Source organism: Microplitis demolitor, chromosome 8 (genome assembly GCF_026212275.2).
Source record: "Microplitis demolitor isolate Queensland-Clemson2020A chromosome 8, iyMicDemo2.1a, whole genome shotgun sequence".
NCBI lineage: Eukaryota > Metazoa > Arthropoda > Insecta > Hymenoptera > Braconidae > Microplitis > Microplitis demolitor.
In genome coordinates, this window is record NC_068552.1 from 9,568,721 (window position 1) to 9,594,156 (window position 25,436).

General features: G+C 31.9%; 1 protein-coding gene across 1 annotated transcript in view; it reads left to right on the forward strand.

The window, feature by feature from the left end:
• LOC128668469 (probable cyclin-dependent serine/threonine-protein kinase DDB_G0292550) overlaps window positions 1–1,686 on the forward strand; it is a gene marked incomplete at its 3' end in the record, with an annotated part of 11,089 nt that extends 9,403 nt beyond the window's left edge. The window contains exon 7 of the mRNA XM_053741547.1: window positions 1,548–1,686. Coding sequence (XP_053597522.1) covers window positions 1,548–1,686 — 139 coding nt within the window. The remainder of the gene's footprint in view (window positions 1–1,547) is intronic.
• Window positions 1,687–25,436: the final 23,750 nt, after the last annotated feature.

Below are 25,436 nucleotides of genomic sequence, written 5' to 3' on the forward strand. Positions count from 1 at the left end.
TGGTTTTTTAATTATTTCATTTATAACCTTATTGTAAGTGATATTATTGTGAGCATGATTTTTTTCTTTTTCTTTTTCATTTTTTATTTTTAGTAATTTATATTTTTTTATAATTTTCAAGTATTGTTATTCAATTATTATGAGACGCTTTATGTTATAATGTTGTAACTTCAATAGATGTTTTTAAAATGTGATATTTTTTGGTTACTTTACTATTATCGGTAATAGAGTTATTCTAATTTAAGTTTATAATTGTTGGTACATAACTTTGTTATCTGTTTTGACATTTTCTAATTGTACTATTGTCGGTAATATAGTTTTTGATTGTAGATAATTGTAATTTTATGTTTATCCGTTTTAGATTTTGTGACTATTGTCGGTATTATGTTGACTATCTTGAATTGGTTTATTTATGTTATATCTATTTCTATTTTTGCTTAATGAGGTTGTTATATGATTCGTTCGAATTTTCTGTATTTTTGTTTTGTTAACAGTATTCTTGTCTTATTCACCATAATACGGACAATAGTCATAGAATCTAAAACTGATAATAATAAAATTACAATTATCTACATTAAAAAACTATATAACCGACAATAGTACAATCATAAAATATCACAACAGATCACAATTTTATGCACTAACAATTATAAACTTAAAATAGAATAACTCTATTACCGATAATTATAAAATAAGCAAAGAATACCACATTTTAAAAACAAATATTAAAGTCACAATATTATAATATAAAGCCTCACATAATAATTAAATAACATTCGTTAAAGATTATAAAAAAATATAATTTACTAAAAATAAAAAAATGAAAAAGAAAGAGAAAAAAATCATGGTCACAATAATATCACATACAATAAGGTAATTAATCAAATAATTAAATACCCACTATAGGACACGTGCTTTTTCACAAAATAATATATATTGGTTCCAGATGTAAACGTTAAAAAAATGTTGTAGATTAAAGTTACATTGCATATATCAAAAATTTTTCACATTCAATATTATAAGTTTAAATTTAAATTTCCATATATTATTTAGTTTCAAAATATAAATCGTGAATAAATATGGAAAATTAACACTAAGTCTGAAGTCGCTAGCACGGAGGGGCTAGCAAGATATATCAATAAAATATATGAATTGGATTGGTTTGCCATTAAATCATTAATAAACTAAATAAGATACACTAATCAAAGAAAATATAAATGCAATAGCAATTATATATAATAAAATAACAAACAAATAAATAATTATTATAATTATTATTATTATTATCACTATCATTATTAGTATTACCATTATTATTATTCATATTTTTATCATTATTATTTTTGTTATAATAGTTATTATTAGTCTTATTTGTGTTATTATTATTAATATTATAATAATAATAATAATAATAATAATAATAATAATAATAATAATAATAATACTAATAATAATAATACTAATAATAATAATAATAATAATAATAATAATAATAATAGTAATAGTAATAGTAATAGTAATAGTAATAGTAATAGTAATAGTAATAGTAATAGTAATAATAATAATAATAATAATAATAATAATAATAATAATAATAATAATAATAGTAATAATAATAACAATAATAATAATAATAATAATAATAATAATAATAATAATAATAATAATAATAATAACAATAATAATAATAATAATAATTAATGATAATAATTATTATAATTTTTTTCTAATAATGTGAGATCAAAATCGTAATTTGTGAAAGTTTTAGAATAATTTTACGGCCTAAGCTATCTGGCTAAAAATATATAGCGTCAATTAATGGCTTATAATTTTTTTATCGTGCTATCAACGTGCCTAAGCAGTTATTTGGCCTATCACTTGATAATTTCTCAATTTTTTTTAAGAATAATAAGTCAAAATCTGGATTTCGACACGTTTTAGCACATTTATGAGGCCTATGGCTCCCTGACTGTGAAATCATGGCTTCCACTGATTGCTTTCATCATGTCACCCTCTAAGGGGGTTGCCCTTTACGAAACTAAGCATTTGAGGCCAGTTAATTTTATCATTTCAAATATCTAATAACGTAAACCGTAATTAATTTCCGCGACGGAGACGCGGATCAACCGGTAAACCGTATGCGGTCACCAACGTGTTGAAATAATAATAATAAATAATAAAAAAAACAATAAATGAGTTTAAATATTTCCCTCAGATTAAAATAAATAGTAAGTTATAAATAATAATAAAATTATAAATAATGAACTCTTGGAGTGCCTGAACCAGCTCCTCAGGCTGGGTTAGTGCACGCAGGCGCCAGACCGTTTATTCTAAAACGGACAAAATTCAATTCAGGGGGAAATCTGCGAGGGAAAATCCGAGCAAGTGATTCACAACAACGCGGACAAACAATTGAAAAAAATAAAGTAAAATGAATAATAATAAGAAAAGAAAAATAGTAAATATATAATAAATAATGATATTACAAATAATAAATAAATCAGAAAAATGAAATTAAGTAGTAGGAAAAGATGCAGGGAAAATAAATATTAAATTTTCCCCGACAGCTGATGGTTTTCGTATTTTGATTTTAAACAATAATCAATATAATTAATAATATTGTACAATAAATAGTTTTTGTTAATTTAACCACAATAATGACACTCGGTGGTTATAAAAAATAATACAAATATATAAACTCAATAACTTAAAATAAATAGAATTTAATTCAAAGTAATCAATAATTTTAATTATTAATATTAAGTATACCGAAATTCCATGTGAATCTCCCCAAGAATAAATAATATTAATATAATATTTCCTTTTTATATATATATATCTCCCACCACTCGTGAGAGAGAGAAAGATACGGTGCTTTAATTCTCACTCACACCCAAAAAAGAAATAAATTCCTCAATATGAAACAAATTTATTAATTTTAAGATAAAAATATCAAGAATAATTTTATGACCGCTGGGGTAACCGATAATCAAAATAAAATAATATAATGCTATGCAATTAGGTTAAATAATAATAAACGTAAATAATAATTGATAATATTATACAGATACTCTAAATAAAATAGAAAAATAATAATTATATTAACTCGGGAATTTTTCATCCGAGTGCTGACATCAGTGCTTGAGGAATTTTTAAGTACTGCGTGAGTTGTATAGCTATATATACTACTAATATATATATATATAAGTGTGTACCGGCAACGTTTTACGACGTTGCGTACGCTTTATTAATATATATATATTTACTTAATTACCAAATATTTTCGCCAACATACGAAATAATACTTAATGATAATTAATAATAATTCTCTCATGTATCATTCAATAAATAAATAATAAATACAAATAAATAATTGTCTCCGCGGCGACCAACAACTACCGGGGGAGGTTACCAAATGAAAAATATTATCCAGCGAACAGAAATACAAAGTACTTACTCAAAAGCAGCAAGAATCAGCCAAGATAATAATAAATATTGTAAGTGAAATAATATTATTAATTATTTGAGTTAATTCACCCGGTGAACTTTACTTATTTTAACCAAAAGAAATCACGTCCGTACACAATGCTTATCCGTATCTTTCTGAATTAATTATCTAAGCCTCCACCTGTTGGTCGTCGCACACATGTCACCACCGTCGCCCTTAATTTTTATTTTAATTACTTTTGTCAGCCCTGGGCCGCACTTAAATTAAAAATATGAAATATAAATCATAAATCCTCAGACATCTGAATGATACAAAATTAATTAATTAAATATATGAACTATTCATCTATATCTTTCATATCGGATAATAAATTAAATAATGATAGCCCAAACATCACTTGACGTCCTCAGTTGGATGACAAGTTTGAACAAAGTAATATGTTGACAATTTTAGGGGCATAATATAACGCTGGATTTTGCATCCCAACTAATTCAAAATTATAAATAAATGCTTAAAATAAACAAAAATCAAGCGTTTGTGTTTTAAATCATAAATTATAAAAATAAATTAAATCACACATGTGCTCTCTCATACCCTTCGCGCATGGGCGAGCACCGTGCACGGACTGCCGTTCCATCGGCGAAATGGCGGAATGCCCGCGCAACGATTCAAATTCAAATATAAAATTACGATAATTAACTTAAAACTAAATAAATTTAAATAATTTGAATCGTTACGTGACAATCTTTCTAAGATAATGACGTTGAAATCCTGATTTTGGCCAGTTTTAACCAATTTTTGAGGCTTTTGGACATCTGGCTAAAACATCATGGCTCCCATTAATTTTTCGTAGCATGTTCGTAGTGAAAGAAGCGGCTGTTGACGTATTTACGCAGTTGTGGCCCTATAAATTTACTTTTTTGAATTTTTTCTACGAAAGTCGGAACTTAATCGTAATTACTGATAGTTTTAGCATATTTTCAAGAGCTGCAGCTCTCTGGCTATGAATGTAATGCATCAATCAATTGCTAATGTGTTTTCCAATCCAAGAGGGGTCTCAACGTGCCTGAGCAGTTTGTTGGATCATAACCTTACAATTTCTTATTTTTTTCTAAGAATATGAGGCCAAATTCTTGATTTTGGCACGTATTAACACATTTCTGAGGCCTTTGCCACCCTAGGTATGAATCCATGCTTTCTGTTGATTTTTTTTATCATTCAAACCTCTAAGGGGGTCACCTTCAACGTGCCTAAGCATTTGTGGCCTTATAATTTTATATTTATAAATTTTTTTCTACGATAATGAGGTTGAAATCTTGACTTCGACCAGTTTTGGCCCATTTCTGAGGCCCTCTGGCTAAGACTTAATAGCTTCTATGGAGTACTCTTTGCATGTTTAAAGTCAAAGAAGTGGCCCTTGACGTGGTGACGCAGTCATGGCTTAGAACTTTATATTTTTGAATTTATTTCTAAGAACGTCTGATCAAAATCGTAATTTTCGACAGTTTTAGCATAGTTTTTAGGCCTGCAGCTCTCAGGCTAAGAATTTATAGCGTTAATCAATTGCTTATATGATTTCTATTATGCTTTTAACGTGCCTGAACAGTTTTTTGGCCTATTACTTGATAATTTATTAATTTATTTTTGAAAATAATAGGTCGAACTCTGGATTTTGGCCTGTTTTAGCGCATTTTTGAGGCCTATGGCTCCCTGGCTATGACTCCATGGCTTCCATTATCTACTCTAAGCATGTTCATAGTGAAGAATGCGGCCCCCGACGTGGTTACGCAGTTAGAGCCCTGAAAGTTTACATTTTAAAATTTTTTTCTAAAAATGTCAGCTTGTAATCGTAATTTTTGATAGTTTTGTCCTATTTTCAAGGCCTACGGCTCTGTGGCTAATAGTTTATAGCTTCCAATAATTGCTGATATCATTTTCATTTGCAAGGGGGTCACTTTCAACGCGCTTGAGCAGTTTATTAGCCTATAACAAAATGATATCTCATTTTTTTCTAAGACTATGAGGTAAAAATCTAGATTTTTGCTGGTTTTTACCTCATTTTTTAAGCCTACGGCTTTCTGGCTAAGATTTCAGTGGCTCTATTAATTAATTTTTTAATTTCTACTCTAAAAGGAGTCGCCTTTGACGCGCGTGAAAAGTTTCTTGGCCTATGACTTTATATATTCCCATTTTCTTCAAATTATAAGACGTCAAAATCTGGATTTTTGCGGTTTTGGCCAATTTTTAAGGCTAATGTCTTTCTGGCTAAGACTTAATAGCATTCATTAATTGCTTCAATCATTTTTAAAACGACAGAAGTCACCTTGAGGCGTCTAGGAAGTTGTATCCGTCTAACTTCATATACCCTCATGTTTTTCTATAAACATGATCACAAAATCTGGATTTTTGACGGTATTGGGCAATTTTTAATGCCTATGACTTACTGGCTAAACAATTAATGGCGTCGGATTATTGCTGATAACACTTTTATTGTATCGGAGGTTGCTTTTAGGACCCCTGAGCAGAATGTCGGCCTATAACAATATACTTTCTTATTTTTTTCTACGTATATGATGTCGAAATCTGGATTTTCGCACAAATTAACACGATTCTGAGGCCTGTGGCACGCTGGCTATGAATTCATGGCTTCTGTTGATTACTGTTATCATTCAAACTTCTAAGAGGGTCTTCTCCGATGTGCCTCATCATTTGTGGCCCTATAATTTTATAATTTCAAATTTTATTCTTAGATAATAAGGTTGAAATCTTGGTTTGACAAGTTTTGGCACATATCTGAGGATTATGGCCCTCTGGCTGTGACTTTATGGCTCCCATTAATTTCTCGTAGCATGTTTATAGTGGAAGGAGTTGTGACAGGGTAATTTTAATGAACATAATTAAATAAATAAATTTGAATTTGAATTTCGTTCCCGCCATAACCGGCCGATGACCTCGTAAGTTACGAGTAGTGTTGCGACTAGTCACCGGGTGTCGCATAGATCACTAAGGCCCGTCCGTTCGTCATTTCCTTTAGTTTAAGAAAGTGGGAATAGGTTTCCGGAGAAGTGAACGGGAGTGAAAAGATATAATGGACTGCGGAACAAAAAGAAGTGAAGAGTTGTCCAGACGACGAGAACCAACGGACGCAAACTTAGCATCATCAAGGTAAATATATACGTCCGTTCACGCTTCACGTGGAACGAGGCGATAATTAATTTATATTTAACTGTTCAAATAATTATTAGGCCTTTAGGCCGATAATTATAATAATCGATAACTTAACAAAATATTAATGCGTATTGTTCCTTGACAGATTACCAATTGAAATTCCTGGGTGACGAGAGAGAGAGTGCAGACCAGCGGAGAGAAACATAGAGGAGGCGACGAGACCACTTGATACCTTCTCATCAGGACTGTTGGAGTTTCCTCGAGGTAAAAATTATAATTAATTAAGGCCTCTAATTTAAATAATTGAGGGCCGAATTAATGATAATTAATTTACTTGATATCTTTCTGCTGGTTTCGCGATATTAGATTGATATTTCAAGGCCCGTCGGCTAGTGTAATCACGCGTCTCGTAGTCCCGAAATTTACGTAAAATCTTTGCCGTGTACTCGTCGTTCTGTTGTAACTCGAAATTTATTTCATTCGAGGCCTCTCGGCTGGAATAAAATAAATTTTTCCGAATAAATTATTCAATAAATAAATTTAATTAAATTAAGTATTTTGATAAATGTATTCAGGCCTGTCGGCCGCTCTAGACAAAGTTTTCCCGCGTTGTAAAATTGTAATTTCAGGCCTTGCGACACCAATTCGCCGGCCGAATGTTCTAGTCAATTTTAACGTAATTCTAGTCGTAAAATTAGTCACAAAATAATTATAAAATAATGTTAAAATAATTCTAATTAAAATTATAAAATCAAAAATAAGACGCTAGAAAAATTACGATAAAATTGTGTCGAGTAAAACTTAAGAATGGATTATTTTGTCAGTAAATTAAGTTGAGTAAGAATAATTATCAGAAAATTTCGAGTAAATTAAATATATAGATATTGGAAGCAAATGTTAAAGGAAAATTTGTCAGTGAAAATTAATTAATTAATAATTAAATTAAAACCAAAATTAATTAATTAATAAATATAATTGAATTAAATAAAACAGTGAAAATTAATAAATGAATTAAATGAATCAGTGAGAATTAAGTAGTTGTGAAATGTTTATACTGGAAATTTTATTAGTGCAATTTTATATTAAAATATCAAGTTTAATAATTGAGTAAAAGAAAGTGATGTCATTGAGTACGAATTAAATAAAATAAAGTAGAGTTCAAAGTCGAGTCAGTAATTTTAGTAAAGGAAAACTGTGTCTGTGATTTAGGTCCGGTGGACATGTTAAGTTATTTTAAACAATTATACATCCAGGGGATGTTTTTAAATTAATATTAAGGTTAATGTCCAGGGGACCATATTAAGGTTTACCGTCCAGGGGACGAGGTATATTTTAACGTGGGTGTGTGGGTGTGGAAACCGTCCAGGGGACGAGAAAATTTAGTTTGTCATAAGGAACCGTCCAGGGGACGAGATAATCATTAGTTTGTCATAAGGAAAATATTAGTTTGTCATAAGGAAATTTAGTTTGTCATAAGAATATTAGTTTGCCATAAGAAATAGTTATTGTCACAAGGTTAATGAAATAAAGCAAGGTGCTTAAAATAAAATAATTTGGATTAACATTATTTCAGCCTATTCTATAGTTCCTCTTCTCACTCACAAAATATTACAAACGATCCTGAATAAATAATTAGTCTCAATTAATTAAAATAAAATCCTACAACATCCGGTTCTGGAAGGCCGAGTCCATCTTCCAGTGGCGCCCTAATATTCGACCATAATACTAGGTGCGACCAGACTTGGCAAGATTAGTCTCTCTGTCATAGAGTGGCCCTTGCCGTGGTTACCCAGTAGTGGCCCTATAACGTCACATTTTTGAATTTTTTTCTGAGAATGTGAGATCAAACTCGTAATTTGTGATAGGTTTGGCATAGTGTCAAGGCCTGCAGCTCTCTAGCTAAGAATTTATAGCGTCAATTAATTGCTGATATCTTTTCTATTGTGCATTCATCGCGCCTGAGCAGCTTTTCGTCCCTTTACTTTATAATTTATTAATTTTTCTTTAGGAAGAATAGGTCGAACTCTGGTTTATGGACCATTTCGGCACAGTTCTGAGGCCTCTGGTTACCTGGCTATTGAATTGTGGCTTCTACTAATTGCTTTTATCGTTTGAAACACTAAAGAGGTCGCTTTTGACGTGGCGAAGCATTTGTGGCCCAGAAATTTCATATTTTTAAATATCATTTTGAGATAATGAAGTTGAAATCCTTATTTTGGCCGGATTTTGCCAATTTCTAAAGCTTATGGCTCTTTGTCTGTCTTTATAGTGTCCTTTAATTTCTCTTAGCATGTCTACAGTGACGGGAGGTTTTTTTGACGTGTCTATGCAGTTGTAAACCTCCAACTCTACATTTTCGAATTTTTTTTTTTAAGAATATATCAAAATCTAAATTTGGGAAAGTTTTGGCACATTTTTAATGCTTATGGCTTTCTGGCTATGAATGTATGGTGTCCATTTATTGCTGATATTTTTCTGATTGTGAAGGGGGTGGCATGCAACGCGCCTAAAGAGTTTTTTGGCACATCACTTTATAATTTCTCAATTGTATCTAAGAATTAGAGGTCAAACCCATGATTTTGGCCCGTTATGGCAGAAAACTGAGGCCTATGGCACCCTGGCTATGAAATTAAAGCTTCTACTGATTGCTTGCATCATTTGAACCTCTGAGGGGTTTGCTCTCAACGATCCTAAGCATTTCTGACCCGATAATTTTATATTTTCATATATTTTTCTAAGATAGTGATGGTGAAATTTCGATTTTGGCCAGTTTGTCCCAATTTTTAAGGCTTCCGGCGCTCTGGCTAAGACATCATAGCTTCTATTATCTGCTCTTACCATGTTCATAGTAAAGAAAATGGTCCTTGACGTGGCTACGCATCTGTGGCCCTACAAGTTTAGATTTCTTAATTTTTTTCTAAGAATGTAAGCGCGAAATCTTAATTTTTAATTATTTTGGCCTATTTGCAAGGCTTACGGCTCTGTAACTATTAATTTATAGCTTCCAATAATTCCTGATATCATTTCTATTACAACGGGGGTCACTTTCAACGTGCCTGAGCAGTTTTTTAGTCTATAACTTATTGATATCTCATTTTTTTTTAAGAATTTAAGTTAGAAATCTTGATTTCTGCTAATGTTTGTTCATTTTTGGAGACTTTGGCTCTTTGGCTAGGATTTCATAGCTTCCCTTAATAAATCTTATTAATTTTACTACGAAAGGTGTCACCCTTGACGCGCTTGAGAAGTTTCTTGGCTTATGACTTCATATATTCACATTTTCCTCTTAGAATAAGATGTCAAAATCTGAATTTTTGCTGGTTTTAGCACATTTTTAAGGCTATCGACCCTCTAGCTAGGACTTTATAGCTTTCATTAGTTGCTTCTATCATTTTTGAAACAAAAGAAGTCACCCTTGAGGCGTCTGGGCAGTTGTTGTCATCAAACTTCATATATCTGCATATTTTTCTATAAATATTAGGACAAAATCTGGGTTTTTTCCGGTTTTGGCCAATTTTTGAGGCCTATGTCCCTCTGGCTAACAATTAATATCGTCCGTTTATTGCTAATATCACTTTTACTGTATAGGGGGTCGTGTTTAAAACCCCTTAGAAGTTTGTTGGCCTAGAACTGAATACTTTCTTATTTTTTTCTAAGAATATGATGTCAAAATCTGGATTTTGGCACGAATTAACAAATTTCTGTGGCCTCTGGCATCCTGTTAATGGATACATGGCTTCTATTGATTTCTCTCATCATTCCTACCTCTGAGAGGGTCGCCTGCGATGTGCCTAAGCGTTTGTGTCCCTATAATTTCATATTTTCGAATTTTATTCTAAGATAATGAGATTGAAATCTTGATTTTAGCAAGTTTAAGCGAATTTCTGAGGCTAATGGCCCTCTGGCTGTGACTTTATGGCTCCCATTAATTTCTCGTAGCATGTTTATAGTGGAAGGAGTGGCCCTTGCCGTGGTTACCCAGTAGTGGCCCTATAACGTCACATTTTTGAATTTTTTTCTGAGAATGTGAGATCAAACTCGTAATTTGTGATAGGTTTGGCATAGTGTCAAGGCCTGCAGCTCTCTAGCTAAGAATTTATAGCGTCAATTAATTGCTGATATCTTCTCTATTGTGCATTCATCGCGCCTGAGCAGCTTTTCGTCCCTTTACTTTATAATTTCTTATTTTTTTTTGAAGAATAATTGTTCGAAATCTGGATTTCGACCCATTTTGGCACATTTCTGAGGCCTATGGCGAACTGGCTATGAAATCATGGCTTCCACTAATTGCTTTCATCATGTCAACCTTTAAGGGGGTTGCCCTTGACGAACCTAAGCATTTTTAGTAGCATATTCGTAGTGAAAAAAGCGGCCGTTGATGTATCTACGCAGTTGTGGCCCTATAAATTTACTTTTTCAAATTTTTTTATATGAATGTCAGATCTTAATCGTAATTTCTGACAGTTTTGGCCTATTTTTAAGAGCTGCAGCACTCTGGATATGAATTTATTGCATCAATCAATTGCTGATGTCTTGTCCAATCTAAAAGGAGATGGTCTCAACGTGCCTGAGCAGTTTGTTGGTCTAAAACCTTACAATTTCTTATTTTTTTCTAAGAATATGAGGTCAAAATCTCGATTTTGGGACGTATTAACACATTTCTGAGGCCTCTGGCACCCTGGGTATGAATCCATGCTTTCTGTTGATTTTTATAATCATTCAAACCCCTAAGGGGGTCACCTTCATTTGTGGCCTTATAATTTTATATTTTTAAATTTTTTTTAAGATAATGAGGTTGAAATCTTTACTTTGACCAGTTTTGGCCCATTCCTGAGGCCCTCTGGCTAAGACTTAATAGCTTTTATTGATTACTCTTTGCATCATTAAAGTCAAAGAAGTGGCTCTTGACGTGGTTACGCAGTTATGGCTTAGAACTATATATTTTTGAATTTTTTTCTACGAATGTCTGATCAAAATCGTAATTTTCGACAGTTTCAGCATAGTTTTTAGGCTTGCAGCACTCAGGCTAAGAATTAATAGCGTTAATCAATTGCTGATATAATTCTTATTATGCTTTTAACTGCCTGAGCAGTTTTTTGGCCCATTACTATATAATTTCTTAATTTATTTTTAAGATTAATAGGTCGAACTCTGGATTTTGGCCCGTTTTAGCACATTTCTAAGGCCTATGGCTCCCTGGCTATAAAATCATGGCTTCCACTGATTGCTTTGATCATGTCAACATCTAAGTGTGTCGCCCTTGACGTACCTAAGCATTTGAGGCCAGATAATTTCATATTTTCAAATATCTATCTGAGATAATGAGGTTGAAATTTCGACATTATATCCCTAGAAAAAAATAAGAAAGTATTCAGTTCTAGGCCAACAAACTTCTAAGGGGTTTTAAACACGACCCCCTATACAGTAAAAGTGATATTAGCAATAATCGGACGATATTAATTGTTAGCCAGAGACCGATAGGCCTCAAAGATTAGCTAAAACCGGAAAAAATCCAGATTTTGTTTTCATGTTTATAAAAAAAAAATGCGGATATATGATGTTAGACGACAACAACTGCCCAGACGCCTCAAGGGTACCCTCTTTCGTTTTAAAAATGATTGAAGCAATTAATGAAAGCTATGAAGTCCTAGCTACAGGGTCATTAGCCTAAAAAATGAGCGAAAACCGGCGAAAATTCAGATTTTGTGTCATCTTATTCTAAGAAAAACATGTGAATATATGAAGTCATAAGCCAAGAAACTTCTTAGGCACTTCAAGGATGACAACTTTTGCAGTAAAATTGATAAGATTGATTAAGGAAAGATATTTAGTCTTAGCTAGAGAGCCTAAGTTCCCAAAAATGAGCAAATACCAGCAGCAATCCAGATTTCTACCTTATGTTCTTAAAACAAAATGTGATATCATTGTTTGAGTCTCAAAAAGTGCTCAGGCAGGTTGCCAGCAACCCCCGTTGAAAGAAAAACGATATTAGTAATTATTGAAAGCTCTAAATTTTAAGCCACAAAGCCGTAGGCTTCGCAAATATGCCAGAACTATCCAAAATTACGATTTCGAGCTGACATCCTTAGAAAAAAATTAAGAAATCTAAATTCATAGGGCCACAAATGCGTAGCTACGTCAACGGCTATTTCCTCCACTATGAACATGCTAAGAGCAGATAATGGAAGCCATGGTGTCGTAGCTAGAGTGCCAGAAGCGTTGAAAATTGGCACAAACTGGCCAAAATCAGGATTTTACCATCACTATCTTAGAAAAATATTTGAAAATATAAAATAATCGGGTCACAAATGCTTAGGATCGTCAAGAGCAACTCCTTTAGAGGTTCAAATAATGCAAGCAATCAGTAGAAGTTCTAATTTTATAGCCAGGGAGCCATAGGCCTCAGTATTGTGCCAAAACGGGCCAATAGCTTGAGTTCGACCACTTATTCTTAGAAAAAATTGAGATATTATAAAGTTATGGGCCGAAATACTGCTCAGGCGCGTCGAATGCGACCCTCTCCACAATCAAAAAGATATCAGCAATAAATGGACGCCGAAATTCATAGCCAGAAAGCCATAGGCTTAAAAAATAGGCTAAAACTTTTCAAAATTTAGATTTTGAAATGATATTCTTATAGAAAAATTAAAAAATGTAGAGTTGTAGGTTCACAACTGCTTAGACACGTCAAAAAAACGTTCCGCGACTGTAGACATGCTAAGAGAAATTAAAGGAAGCTATAAAGTCTTAGATAGAGGGCCATAAGCGTTGAAAATTGAAATAATCTGGCCAAAATCAGGATTTTAACTCCATTATCTTAAAATAATATTTAAAAATATAAAATTATCGGGCTACGAATGCTTCGGCACGTTAATGGCGACCCCTTTAGTGGTTAAACGATGAAAGCAATTAGTAGAAGCCATAATTCATTAGCCAAACAGCCATAAGTCTTAGCAATGTGCCGACATGGTCCAAAAACCAGAGTTCGACCTCTGCTTTTTGAAAAAAAATTTAGAAATTCTAAAGTAATTGGCGAAAAAAATTTCTCAGGCTTGTTAAAAGCACAATAGAAAAGATATTAGCAATTAATTGACTATGCCAAAACTTTTAATAATGACGATTTTGATCTCACAAAAAAAAAACTAATTCAAAAATGTAAATTTATAGGGCCACAACTGCGTATCCACGTCAGGGGCCACTCTCTTTACTACAAACATGCTACAAAAAATTAATGGAAGCCATAAAGTCCTAGCCACAAGGCCAATAGCCTCAGAAATTGGCCAAAATTAAGATTTCAATCTCATTATCTCAGGAAAAGCTTTGAAAATATAAAATTATAGGGATCCAAATGCTAAGACACGTCAAAAGCGACACCCTTAGAGGTTGGAATGACGATAGATATCATAAGAAGCTATAAATTCATAAACAGGATGCCAGAGGCCTCAGAAATTTGTTATTACGTGCCAAAATTAAGATTTCGACCTCATTTTCTTAAAACAAAAATAGAAATTATCAGGTTATAGGCCAACAAACTGCTCAGGCACGTTGAGTCGGGCTCATCGGGCTATTGTTAACTAATTAATATCATAATTATTGTTATAGTTATTGTTATTGTTATAGTCATCGCTATCATTATTATTATTATTATTATTATTATTGTTATTATAATAATAATAATAATAATAATAATAATAATAATAATAATAATAATTATTATTATTATTATTATTATTATTATTATGATTGTTATTATTATTATTATTGTTATTATTATCATTATTATAATAATAATAATAATAATAATAATAATTATTATTATTATTATTATTATTATAATAATAATAATAATAATAATAATAATAATAATAATAATAATAATTATTATTATTATTATTATTATCATTATTATTACTATTATGATTAGTATAACCATTATTATTATTATTGTTGTTATTATTATTAATCTTACTATTATTATTATTATAATGGTAATAATCATCAAAAATTAATAATAATTATTACCAATTCATTTTTCACATCATGTTTGGAGGGAAGAAAGTGACCCTTGACGTAATTACGCAGTTGTGGACCTATAACTTTAGATTTTTAAATTTTTTTCTAAAAATGTGAGATCAAAATCGTAATTTGTGGAAGTTTTGGAATAATTTTAAGGCCTAAGCTATCTGGCTAAGAATATATAGCGTCAATTAATGGCTTATAACTTTTCTATTGTTCTTTCAACGTGCCTAAGCAGTTTTTTTGTCCCATCACTTGATAATTTCTTAATTTTTTTTAAGAATAATAGGTCAAAATCTGGATTTCGACACGTTTTAGCACATTTCTGTGGCCTATGGCTCCCTGACTGTGAAATCATAGCTTCCACTGATTGCTTTCATCATGTCACCCTCTAAGGGGGTTGCCCTTGAAGAACCTAAGCATTTTAGGCCAGATAATTTTATCATTTCAAATATCTTTCTAAGCTAATGACGTTGAAATCCTGATTTTGGCAAGTTTTAACCAATTTTTGGGCTTCTGGACATCTGGCTAAAACATCATGGCTCCCATTAAATTTGAGTAGCATGTTCGTAGTGAAAAAAGCGGCCGTTGACGTATCTACGCAGTTGTGGCCCTATAAATTTACTTTTGCGAATTTTTTTATATGAATGTCAGGTCTTAATCGTAATTACTGACAGTTTTCGCCTATTTCCAAGAGCTGCAGCTCTCTGGCTATGAATTTATTGCATCAATCAATTGCTGATGTCTTGTCCAATCTAAAAGGGGATGGTCTCAACGTGCCTGAGCAGTTTGTTGGATCATAACCTTACAATTTCTTATTTTTTTCTAAGAATATGAGGCCAAATTCTTGATTTTGGCACGTATTAACACATTTCTGAGGCCTTTGCCACCCTAGGTATGAATCCATGCTTTCTGTTGATTCTTTTCATCGTTCAAACCTCTAAGGAGATCGCATAAAACGTGCTTAAGCAGTTGTGGCCTAATAACTTTAGATTTTTATATTTTATACTAAGATAATGAGGTTGAAATTTTCACTTTGACAAGTTTTGGCCCATTGCTGAGGCTTTTGGCCCTCTGGCTAAGACTTAATGACTCCCATTGATTTCTCGTAGAATGATCATAGTTAAGGATGTGGCCGTTTACGTGGCTACGCAGTTATGGCTCTAAAACTTTACATTTTTGAATTTTTTTCTAAGAATGTCAGATCAAAATCGTAATTTTTGACAGTTTTTGCATAGTTTTAAGGCCTGCAGCTCTCTGGCTAAGAATTGATAGCATCAATCAATTGCTCATATAATTTCTATTGTGGTTATAACGTGCCTTAGCAGTTTTTTGGCCCATAACTTTATAATTTCTTAATTCATTTTGTCACGTAGCGATTCAAATGTGAATTGCTGCGCGCGCTTTTCCATCTCACCGTGAATTTGACAACACCTCCTAGCTCAAATCAGGCGCATTTATTTATTATTATTTATTATTGTTCAAATATTTATATTATTTTGATACATTATTTTACCATGATTTAATCATGGATTTATTGATATTATTGTTTATTATGTTTTTATATATGTTTTGACAATTATTTTGAATTTATGTACTTAATCGATATTTTCATTTCAGTTAGTAGCACATGTGCACGTATGTTATAGATAAAAATATCGACCGAAGGGTGAGTAAGTCGATATAGTGGGGATAAAAGTCAATATTTTTACCCAGCCCCATGGTGCACTAAATTAATTATTATTTTATTATTTGAAAGAGATAGTAATGATTATGTTTATGTTTCTAGATAGGTAATCTTATTCAATTTATTATTATGATATAACTCAGGTCATGTGACAAGTTTATATGTTTTATTTTAATTGATAATTTCAAGTCCGAGGTCATGAGGGAGGATAACACGTGAGTGATTACCCTCCCTCGGAAAAATCAATGAAAGATATAGTCAGAGAGAACCGGGATTTTGGAGAAATAGGACGTGTTGTTGTCCGTGATCATTTTTGAGTAAATTTTTCTGGGCCAGTTGCCGTAATAAAGTTATTAAATAGTTAAAATTCATTTAATTTGGATAATTAGTATTTTGTTATACTGAAGTAAATATATATTTCATGTCATATGTATTTTCCAAAAGTTCCAGAAGTAAATTGTTATCAACGCCGGTAAGTCAATTGTATCGTTATTTGTTGCATCGGCTATCGCTGGTCCTTCAGTAGAGTAGATCGCTCTAATTAGTTGATAAATAATTGAAACTGAGTTATTGTTATAATAAGTTGAATATATTCGGCGTCCGTCACGGCATTTTGGTGCATATGTACGAAGACTCGTCGAGTAAATTCCTTAGGAGATTAGACAAGGATAGCGTATGTAGCTCCTTGTCTTACAACAGTACTTAAAATATTATTTCTCTGGGAAAAATTTATTTTATAGTTTAATGGTATGCAACCCAGTGTTGCCAAATGTATATTGAGTAACCGCGTCCTTCTCTCCCCAGAGTAAATAATATATATTAAAGAAAAAGATTAGTATTATTTTATTTGTTTACATTCTATATTAATTATATTGGTTAAAAATTTGTAATTTGTAATTTGGTTCTCCCCCAGTGGATAATTTAATAATATTATTTGAATTGAATTGATTATTATTGTAACCATTTGTTGAGATTATTTAAATATATTTTGAATTGAATAATTTCGTAAAAGGAACCCAGTGATAGCCAATATTTATTTGTTTGTTTCCTGGATATATTTAGTAGTAATTATTCCTTATTATTATTTTTATCCATTATATATTTGTTTGGTTGTTATTCCGCTTGGTGCAGACATTCTCGCTCAAGATTTTGTCCCGTGATCTCTCCCCTGATTGTTATTGGTTTTGTCCGTTTTGTAAAAACGGGCTAGCACCCGCGTTCACTAACCCAGCCTGAGGAGCTGGTCCAGGCACACCTTTAATTTGTTTATAATTATTTACTATTTTTAGTTATAATTATTATCGTTATTTACATTTTTTTTTTAATCCACTTGGATCACCACATACGACTCCGGGTTTGTTTCACGTCTCCATCGTGAAAATAAAAACGGTTTACGTTATATGGCGCCCAACGTGGGGCCAGGGGGTCAATAATTTAAAGTTTTAATTTTTGAGTAAATAATAGAGTCACGGGATTTTCCACGGAGGAGTGATCGAGTGTATAAATTATTTCTTTCCGCGGAGTTGACATATGTTTAAGTCGTTTAACATATTGTGTTCTTTCTTGTATATATTTGTATTTTTGGTATAATATTTATTTACTGATTTTATGGAATCGTAGCAAGAAATTTTCGCGGAATCGGACAGTTTAATCGGTATGATGTCGTTATTACGGTTACGCGGTGGCGCCAGTGGTAATATAGACGATGAAGACACCGAGTGGTAACGCTCATCGTATTTTTCAATTCATCGGAATGACGAATTATTAAACCATCGATCGAACGCAAATTTTTTGCGAGTTTCAGCTACACACACGGCTGGAATTGCTGCTTTGAGTGAGTCTAGCCAACTAACCAATGCGACTGACCCTGGGCTTAGGGTTCGGGGACGCGAGGACGCGATTCGGATGAACCAGGTAGACAGATCTCAAACTTCGCAAGTTCCGTTGCCAGTGGCTGAACTTTTGCTGAACCAGATACCATGTGACATGAATGCTTACGTTACGGAGAGGATTTTCGTCCAGGCGTTAAAAATGTCGGAGGATAAGATAGACGGTAGGCAGCAAGAATTTCTTCGATTAATAAGAAGACTACCAGAGGATGTTGACATACGAGTTCCATCGCCCGATAGTGGTTTAAACAGAACTTCAGCGTTGCCGGATTATTGTGAAAATCCACCGGTGTCTCGAGTTCAATTTGACGATATTCCAAATAAAGATCGAGACCATTGCCATGATCTGCCTAGGTATCAACACGATTTTCATTATCAGTCAGTATCGAATAATCGTTTTTCGTCATCATCACCTAATTCAGATGATCATCGAAGTTCTACAAGTGATAGAACACAAAGAACGCGCTCACATTCGAGATATTATGGTGCTATTGCTCGGAACTGGGGTTTGTTGTTTTCTGGCGACGGATCAGTGATGTGTGACGAATTTTTGCGTCGTCTAGTGCTCATGATGCGTAGTGCCGGTATGTCATATGGTATCTGGTTCAGCAAAAGTTCAGCCACTGGCAACGGAACTTGCGAAGTTTGAGATCTGTCTACCTGGTTCATCCGAATCGCGTCCTCGCGTCCCCGAACCCTAAGCCCAGGGTCAGTCGCATTGGTTAGTTGGCTAGACTCACTCAAAGCAGCAATTCCAGCCGTGTGTGTAGCTGAAACTCGCAAAAAATTTGCGTTCGATCGATGGTTTAATAATTCGTCATTCCGATGAATTGAAAAATACGATGAGCGTTACCACTCGGTGTCTTCATCGTCTATATTACCACTGGCGCCACCGCGTAACCGTAATAACGACATCAAACCGATTAAACTGTCCGATTCCGCGAAAATTTCTTGCCACGATTCCATAAAATCAGTAAATAAATATTATACCAAAAATACAAATATATACAAGAAAGAACACAATATGTTAAACGACTTAAACATATGTCAACTCCGCGGAAAGAAATAATTTATACACTCGATCACTCCTCCGTGGAAAATCCCGTGACTCTATTATTCACTCAAAAATTTAAACTTTAAATTAATGACCCCCTGGCCCCACGTTGGGCGCCATATAACGTATACTTAGCTGAAATTTCGCGACGGAGACGCGGAACAGCCTAATGTAGCGAATGCGGTCGCCCACGCGTGATATTCAATAATAATAAATAATAATAAACGATATTGAGTAATGATAAATACTGAGATCAATTCAAAATAAAATAATAAATTTAAATAATTTTTAAATTATAGATAATAAATAAATGTTTTCGTGCTTGGACCAGCTCCTCAGGCTGGGTTAGTGCACGCAGGCGCCAGACCGTTTATCCCAAAACGGACAAAATTTATTCAGGGGGAATTTACGAGGGAAAATCCGAGCAAGTGACTTGTGACGAAGCGGATAAACACTCGAGAGAAATAGAATCAATAATGAACAAGAAAAATAGTAAATATATGATAAATAATTACGTACAAGTAATGAATAAGAACAGGAAAAATAAAATGAAACAGTAGGAAAAGATCCAGACGAAAGTGAATATTAAATTTTTCCCGACAGCTGTTGGTTTCCGAGTTTTAATTACTAAACAATTGAAAAATAATAATACTTTACAATCTTTAATTTTGCTAAGTTAATAACAACAATAATACCTGGTGATTGCCAATAATATGATCACAATAAATTATGTAAGCTTAATAGATAAAAAAAAATAAATATAATTTCACTTAATTAAATATCTTGATTTAATATTAAGTAATTGAAATAATTATTTAATTATTAGATTTTCAAACATAAGAATAATAAAAAATATAATCTTTGTTTATTTCCTTTAAAAACTTATCTCTCAACACTTGTGAGAGAGAGAAAGATACGGCGAGTGATTGTGTACGGACGCTGTTCTCAGTAGCATTGTGTATAATTGCGTCTTAGTACTTAAATTCTTTTGCTAAATATTACAGTTGCTGTTAATATCAGCATTTCATTGTTAAATTTTGATCGACTGGATTTGATCATCGGAAGTTATTAATTTTGAGTAAGTACTTTTGATTTTTTTCACGGCATAAATTTTCACATGATAACCTCCCCCGGTAGTTGTTGTTCACCGCGGCGAGGAAAATGAATTAATTAATAATTGATTACTGAATGATACATGGTATTTATTATAAATAATTATTGTTAATTATTATTGGATAATTCTCTTGTTATATTTTTAAATAAATCCAGATATATATATATATATATATATATATATATATATATATATATATATATATATATATACATATGTATATATGACGCAGATGCAACGTTGATATACGTAGCCGGTAGTAATAGATATATATGAAGGTATATATATCTATAGTGCATATATAGTACTTAAGCGAATTTCTCAAGTACTGACATCATCAGTTGGGTGAAAATTCCCCAAAGTATTAAAAATTATTTTTTGTTCTCACTCGAAATATTTGTAGAAAAAATATCAAGAATTATTATTTATATTTATTATCATTTTAAATAATTGAGTAACTTTACTTCTTTCACTTTTGATTTATTTGTTCACCCCAGCGGTCTAAAATTATTATTGAAATTTTTATTTTAGAATTGTAAATTTCTTTAATACAGAAAAATTCATTATTTTGAGTGTGAGTGAGGATAAATTCCGTATCTTTCTCTCTCTCACAAGTGTTGAGAGATAAGTTTTTAAAGGAAATAAACAAAGATTATATTTTTTATTATTCTTATGTTTGAAAATCTAATAATTGAATCATTATTTCAATTACTTAATATTAAATCAAGATATTTAATTAAGTGAAATTATATTTATTTTTTTTTATCTATTAAGCTTACATAATTTATTGTGATCATATTATTGGCAATCACCAGGTATTATTGTTGTTATTAACTTAGCAAAATTAAAGATTGTAAAGTATTATTATTTTTCAATTGTTTAGTAATTAAAACTCGGAAACCAACAGCTGTCGGGAAAAATTTAATATTCACTTTCGTCTGGATCTTTTCCTACTGTTTCATTTTATTTTTCCTGTTCTTATTCATTACTTGTACGTAATTATTTATCATATATTTACTATTTTTCTTGTTCATTATTGATTCTATTTCTCTCGAGTGTTTATCCGCTTCGTCACAAGTCATTTGCTCGGATTTTCCCTCGTAAATTCCCCCTGAATAAATTTTGTCCGCTTTGGGATAAACGGTCTGGCGCCTGCGTGCACTAACCCAGCCTGAGGAGTTGGTCCAGGCACGACAACATTTATTTATTATCTATAATTTAAAAATTATTTAAATTTATTATTTTATTTTAAATTGATCTCGGTATTTATCATTACTTAATATCGTTTATTATAATTAATTTTATCCAGTATCACACGTAGGCGACCGCATACGCTATATTAGGCTACTCCGCGTCTCCATCGCGAAATTTCAGCTAAGTATACGTTATATTTTTTAAGATTAATAGGTCGAACTCTCGATTTTGGCCCGTTTTAGCACATTTCTAAGGCCTATGGCTCCCTGGCTATGAAATCATGGCTTCCACTGATTGCTTTGATCACGTCAACCTCTGAGATGGTCGCCCTTGAGCATTGAGGCCAGATAATTTTAGATTTTCAAATATTTTTCTAAGATAATGAGGTTGAAATCCTTCTTTTGACCAGTTTTTGGCAACTTCTAAGGCCTCTGGCCGTCTGGCTAAGACTACATGTTTTCCATTATCTGCTCTAAGCATGTTCATAGAAGAGAATGTGTCCCTTGATGTGGTTACGCAGTCGGAGCCTTAAAAGTTTACATTTAAAAATTTTTTTTTAAGATTGTCAGCAGTGCTGCCAAAACGTGAGATATTTGTACCCTTTCCCGAGCGCCGTGCGCGCGGTGCACACACGCAATTTCGTTTATCGGTTTGTCGGAAAACCGAAAGAAGCCGAGAGAAATCGAGTGCTGTAGACAAGCGGAGGAGAAATATTTCCCCCCCCCCATGCGTCGTTTCATACCCGCTCAGAGTTGCGTGTTCAAATCCACACTCGAATTTGATTTTTTTTTTTTTTATTTTTTTTTAACGTAATAAATTTTTTAATATTTTTTTATTCAAATTTTTCAATTAACGGATAATTTAAAATTTTTTGAACAAATTTAAATGGCTGTAAAATGGATAAATGAATGTTAAAACATAATCCTCTCATTATAATTTATTTAATAATAAATTTTAGATTATTAATTGTAATTTTAATTAATAATTATTATTAAAAGTCATTTTTTATTAATATTAGTTATTAGTGTTAATTGTTACTTAAAATTTCAAATACGATTTTGATATAAGCTGTTGCACCTACTTGATATATTGGTGCTGAGGACGTGCGGTAATGTTTTTGTTTTAGGAGCTTCGAGTCCGTGAGTTCACAACCGCGACTGAGACAATTTTTTTTTTTTTAAACTAATTAATAATTAATTATTTTTTAATTATCTTAAATTAATCCCTACAAAAAAAGCTTATTAATATTATTTAAATCAATAACAAAACGCGATTCTTAGACTTTATAGACCGCTTTTTATCATTTTTATGCTACTACTATAACGTTCTCTACTATTTTACGCGTCCCACAGCGGAGTGTGGTTGGCGCTCAATAGCCGTTATGGCTCTCCGTTGGTCGAAAACTGAAAATAAAATAAACCCAGAAAACAAATGTCCCACCTGGAGATATCCTGAATCTCTCTGGACTAGCTGCTCTGCTCAGGCTGGGTTAGAAAACCTAGTTGGGCGCCAGTTCGTGTGCCCCATGAACAAAAATAACTCGCAAATCACAACGGAGAAAAATGAAAATGAAATTAAAATAAATAACAGGATAGCGATTTTAGATTTAGGAATGTGGATAGCAAGAAAAGATAGCAGTAACTAAAATAATAAAGTTAAATAAATACCGGGTTGATGGCCACTTGTTTGTAATTATCCATTGATTAATAACTTGATCAGTCACATATATCGCATACTCACATAAATAATGTTCAAAAAATAATAGTAAATCACTTACAAAATAATAATAATGGTATGCGCATATAAAAATTCAAATAATAACAATACCGCGTAAACACTAAATGTGTTGAAAAAAATATATATCTCTGTGGATAATTAATAGTTCACTCGCACACGAATATAAAAAAAAGAAATAGCTAAATTATTTCCAGTACAAATTCCCAGTAAATTCCACTGGTGGATTTACGGTATTTCAAAATAATATTATTTTAGCCGCAAAGAATAAAATAAATGCCACCTATTGGGTACAATAATTATGACTGGTATTTATACCTTGATTACTCTCACGTGATAATTAAATAATAACTTGATGATTCAGACTCAAATTAAATATAATAATAACTCAAATTAACAATAATTAATAACTCAAATTAATAATAATCAATACGCAAATTAATAATAATTCATAATCAATATTCAGTTAAATAATAAATAATAACTCAACTTAATAATCAATACGCAAAATAATAATAACTCATAACCAATATGCAGTTAAATAATAATTAATAACTCAAATTATTAACACTCAATACGAAAATTAATAATAATTTATACCCAATATTCAATTAAATAATAAATAAAAACTCAAATTATTAACACTCAATACGCAAATTAATAACAATTCATAATCAATATTTAACTAACTAATAATTAATAACTCAAATTGATAATAGTCAATGCGCAAATTACTAATAATTCATAACCAATATGCAGTTAAATAATAATTGATAACTCAAATTGATAATAATCAATACGCAAAATAATAATAACTCATAACCAATATGCAGTTAAATAATAATTAGTAACTCAAATTATTAACACTCAATACGCAAATGAATAATACTTAATAACTGAAATTAATACTCAGCGCTGTGTAATGTATATATATATATATATATATATAAGACTATCGAAACCCAGTCGCATATGATTGTCATCACGTGACATAAAATAATAATAATAGCAAAATATTTTCCCAAAAATAAATATTCGCTGTTCAAATAATAATAAATATTTGCGATTAAAATTTAATCATCCACTGGGCTCGATTATTACTCAGTTCGTTATATGCTTGTACACATCTACCGATAAATAATTGCCATCTACGTGATATTCGCACGGTTGCAAATGGCCACCAACGCGGGAAAGCAAAGTTACACGCCAATGAATTTACCAGAGGTACTTACAGTCATCGTTGTAGAATAACCGGCGAACAGGCTCCATCGTTATTCTTATTATCAATAAATTCAAGAAATTAATTATCCCTCTTCGAAAATAACAATGCCGACTTCGATGGCAATTTTTAATTACTATTTGTACAGTAACGTGAATAGCGATTGGAAATAAATTTTATTATGCAGCAGCACACCTTGCCCGTACAAATGTTTATCCACGTCTGACCATGGCAACACGTGAGTTTCATGCCGGCCTCTCGACCGGCCATATTTTATATCTGCATCTCAGTTTAGCCCAATGGAGAACTATCTCTGTCGCATGTTAATTTCAAATAATATCAACGATAACGTACCCGATGTCAATTGTGTAACTTCGCCAATTCCCGCCGTCAAATGCCCAATTACTCCTCATATTAATAATTAACAGTAATTTAAATTGCCAAACCAATTAATAATTTATGCATGATAATTATAAATTTCATTTATAATATAATAAATTTGTTGATGACAACTGTTGCGTCGCCGCGCATGCACCGACCAACCACAATAACTACAAGCATATAAATAAAATAAATAATTATCTCGCAGCCTTGTAAAATATACTTGTAACATCAACAGGATCAGTACATTTTGCTGCCTTCAGCGCAGTTTTCACCTAATCAATCAATTAAGTACAAGTAGCGTAATAATTAAAATAAAATCTTACATTTAAAAAAAATAATCATAAAATTAATGAGTGTAGAGACGTGTGAGCAGCGTGTGCTACCATCTGTTGCTCACCGACCTGATGTGAGACTGCCGCGATATTTAAATATTGTGACACTACAACTAATTCTAATGATTAATTTAGTATTATTAATAATGTTATATTATTTTAAATAATTATATATTATTTATAATAATTATTAGACT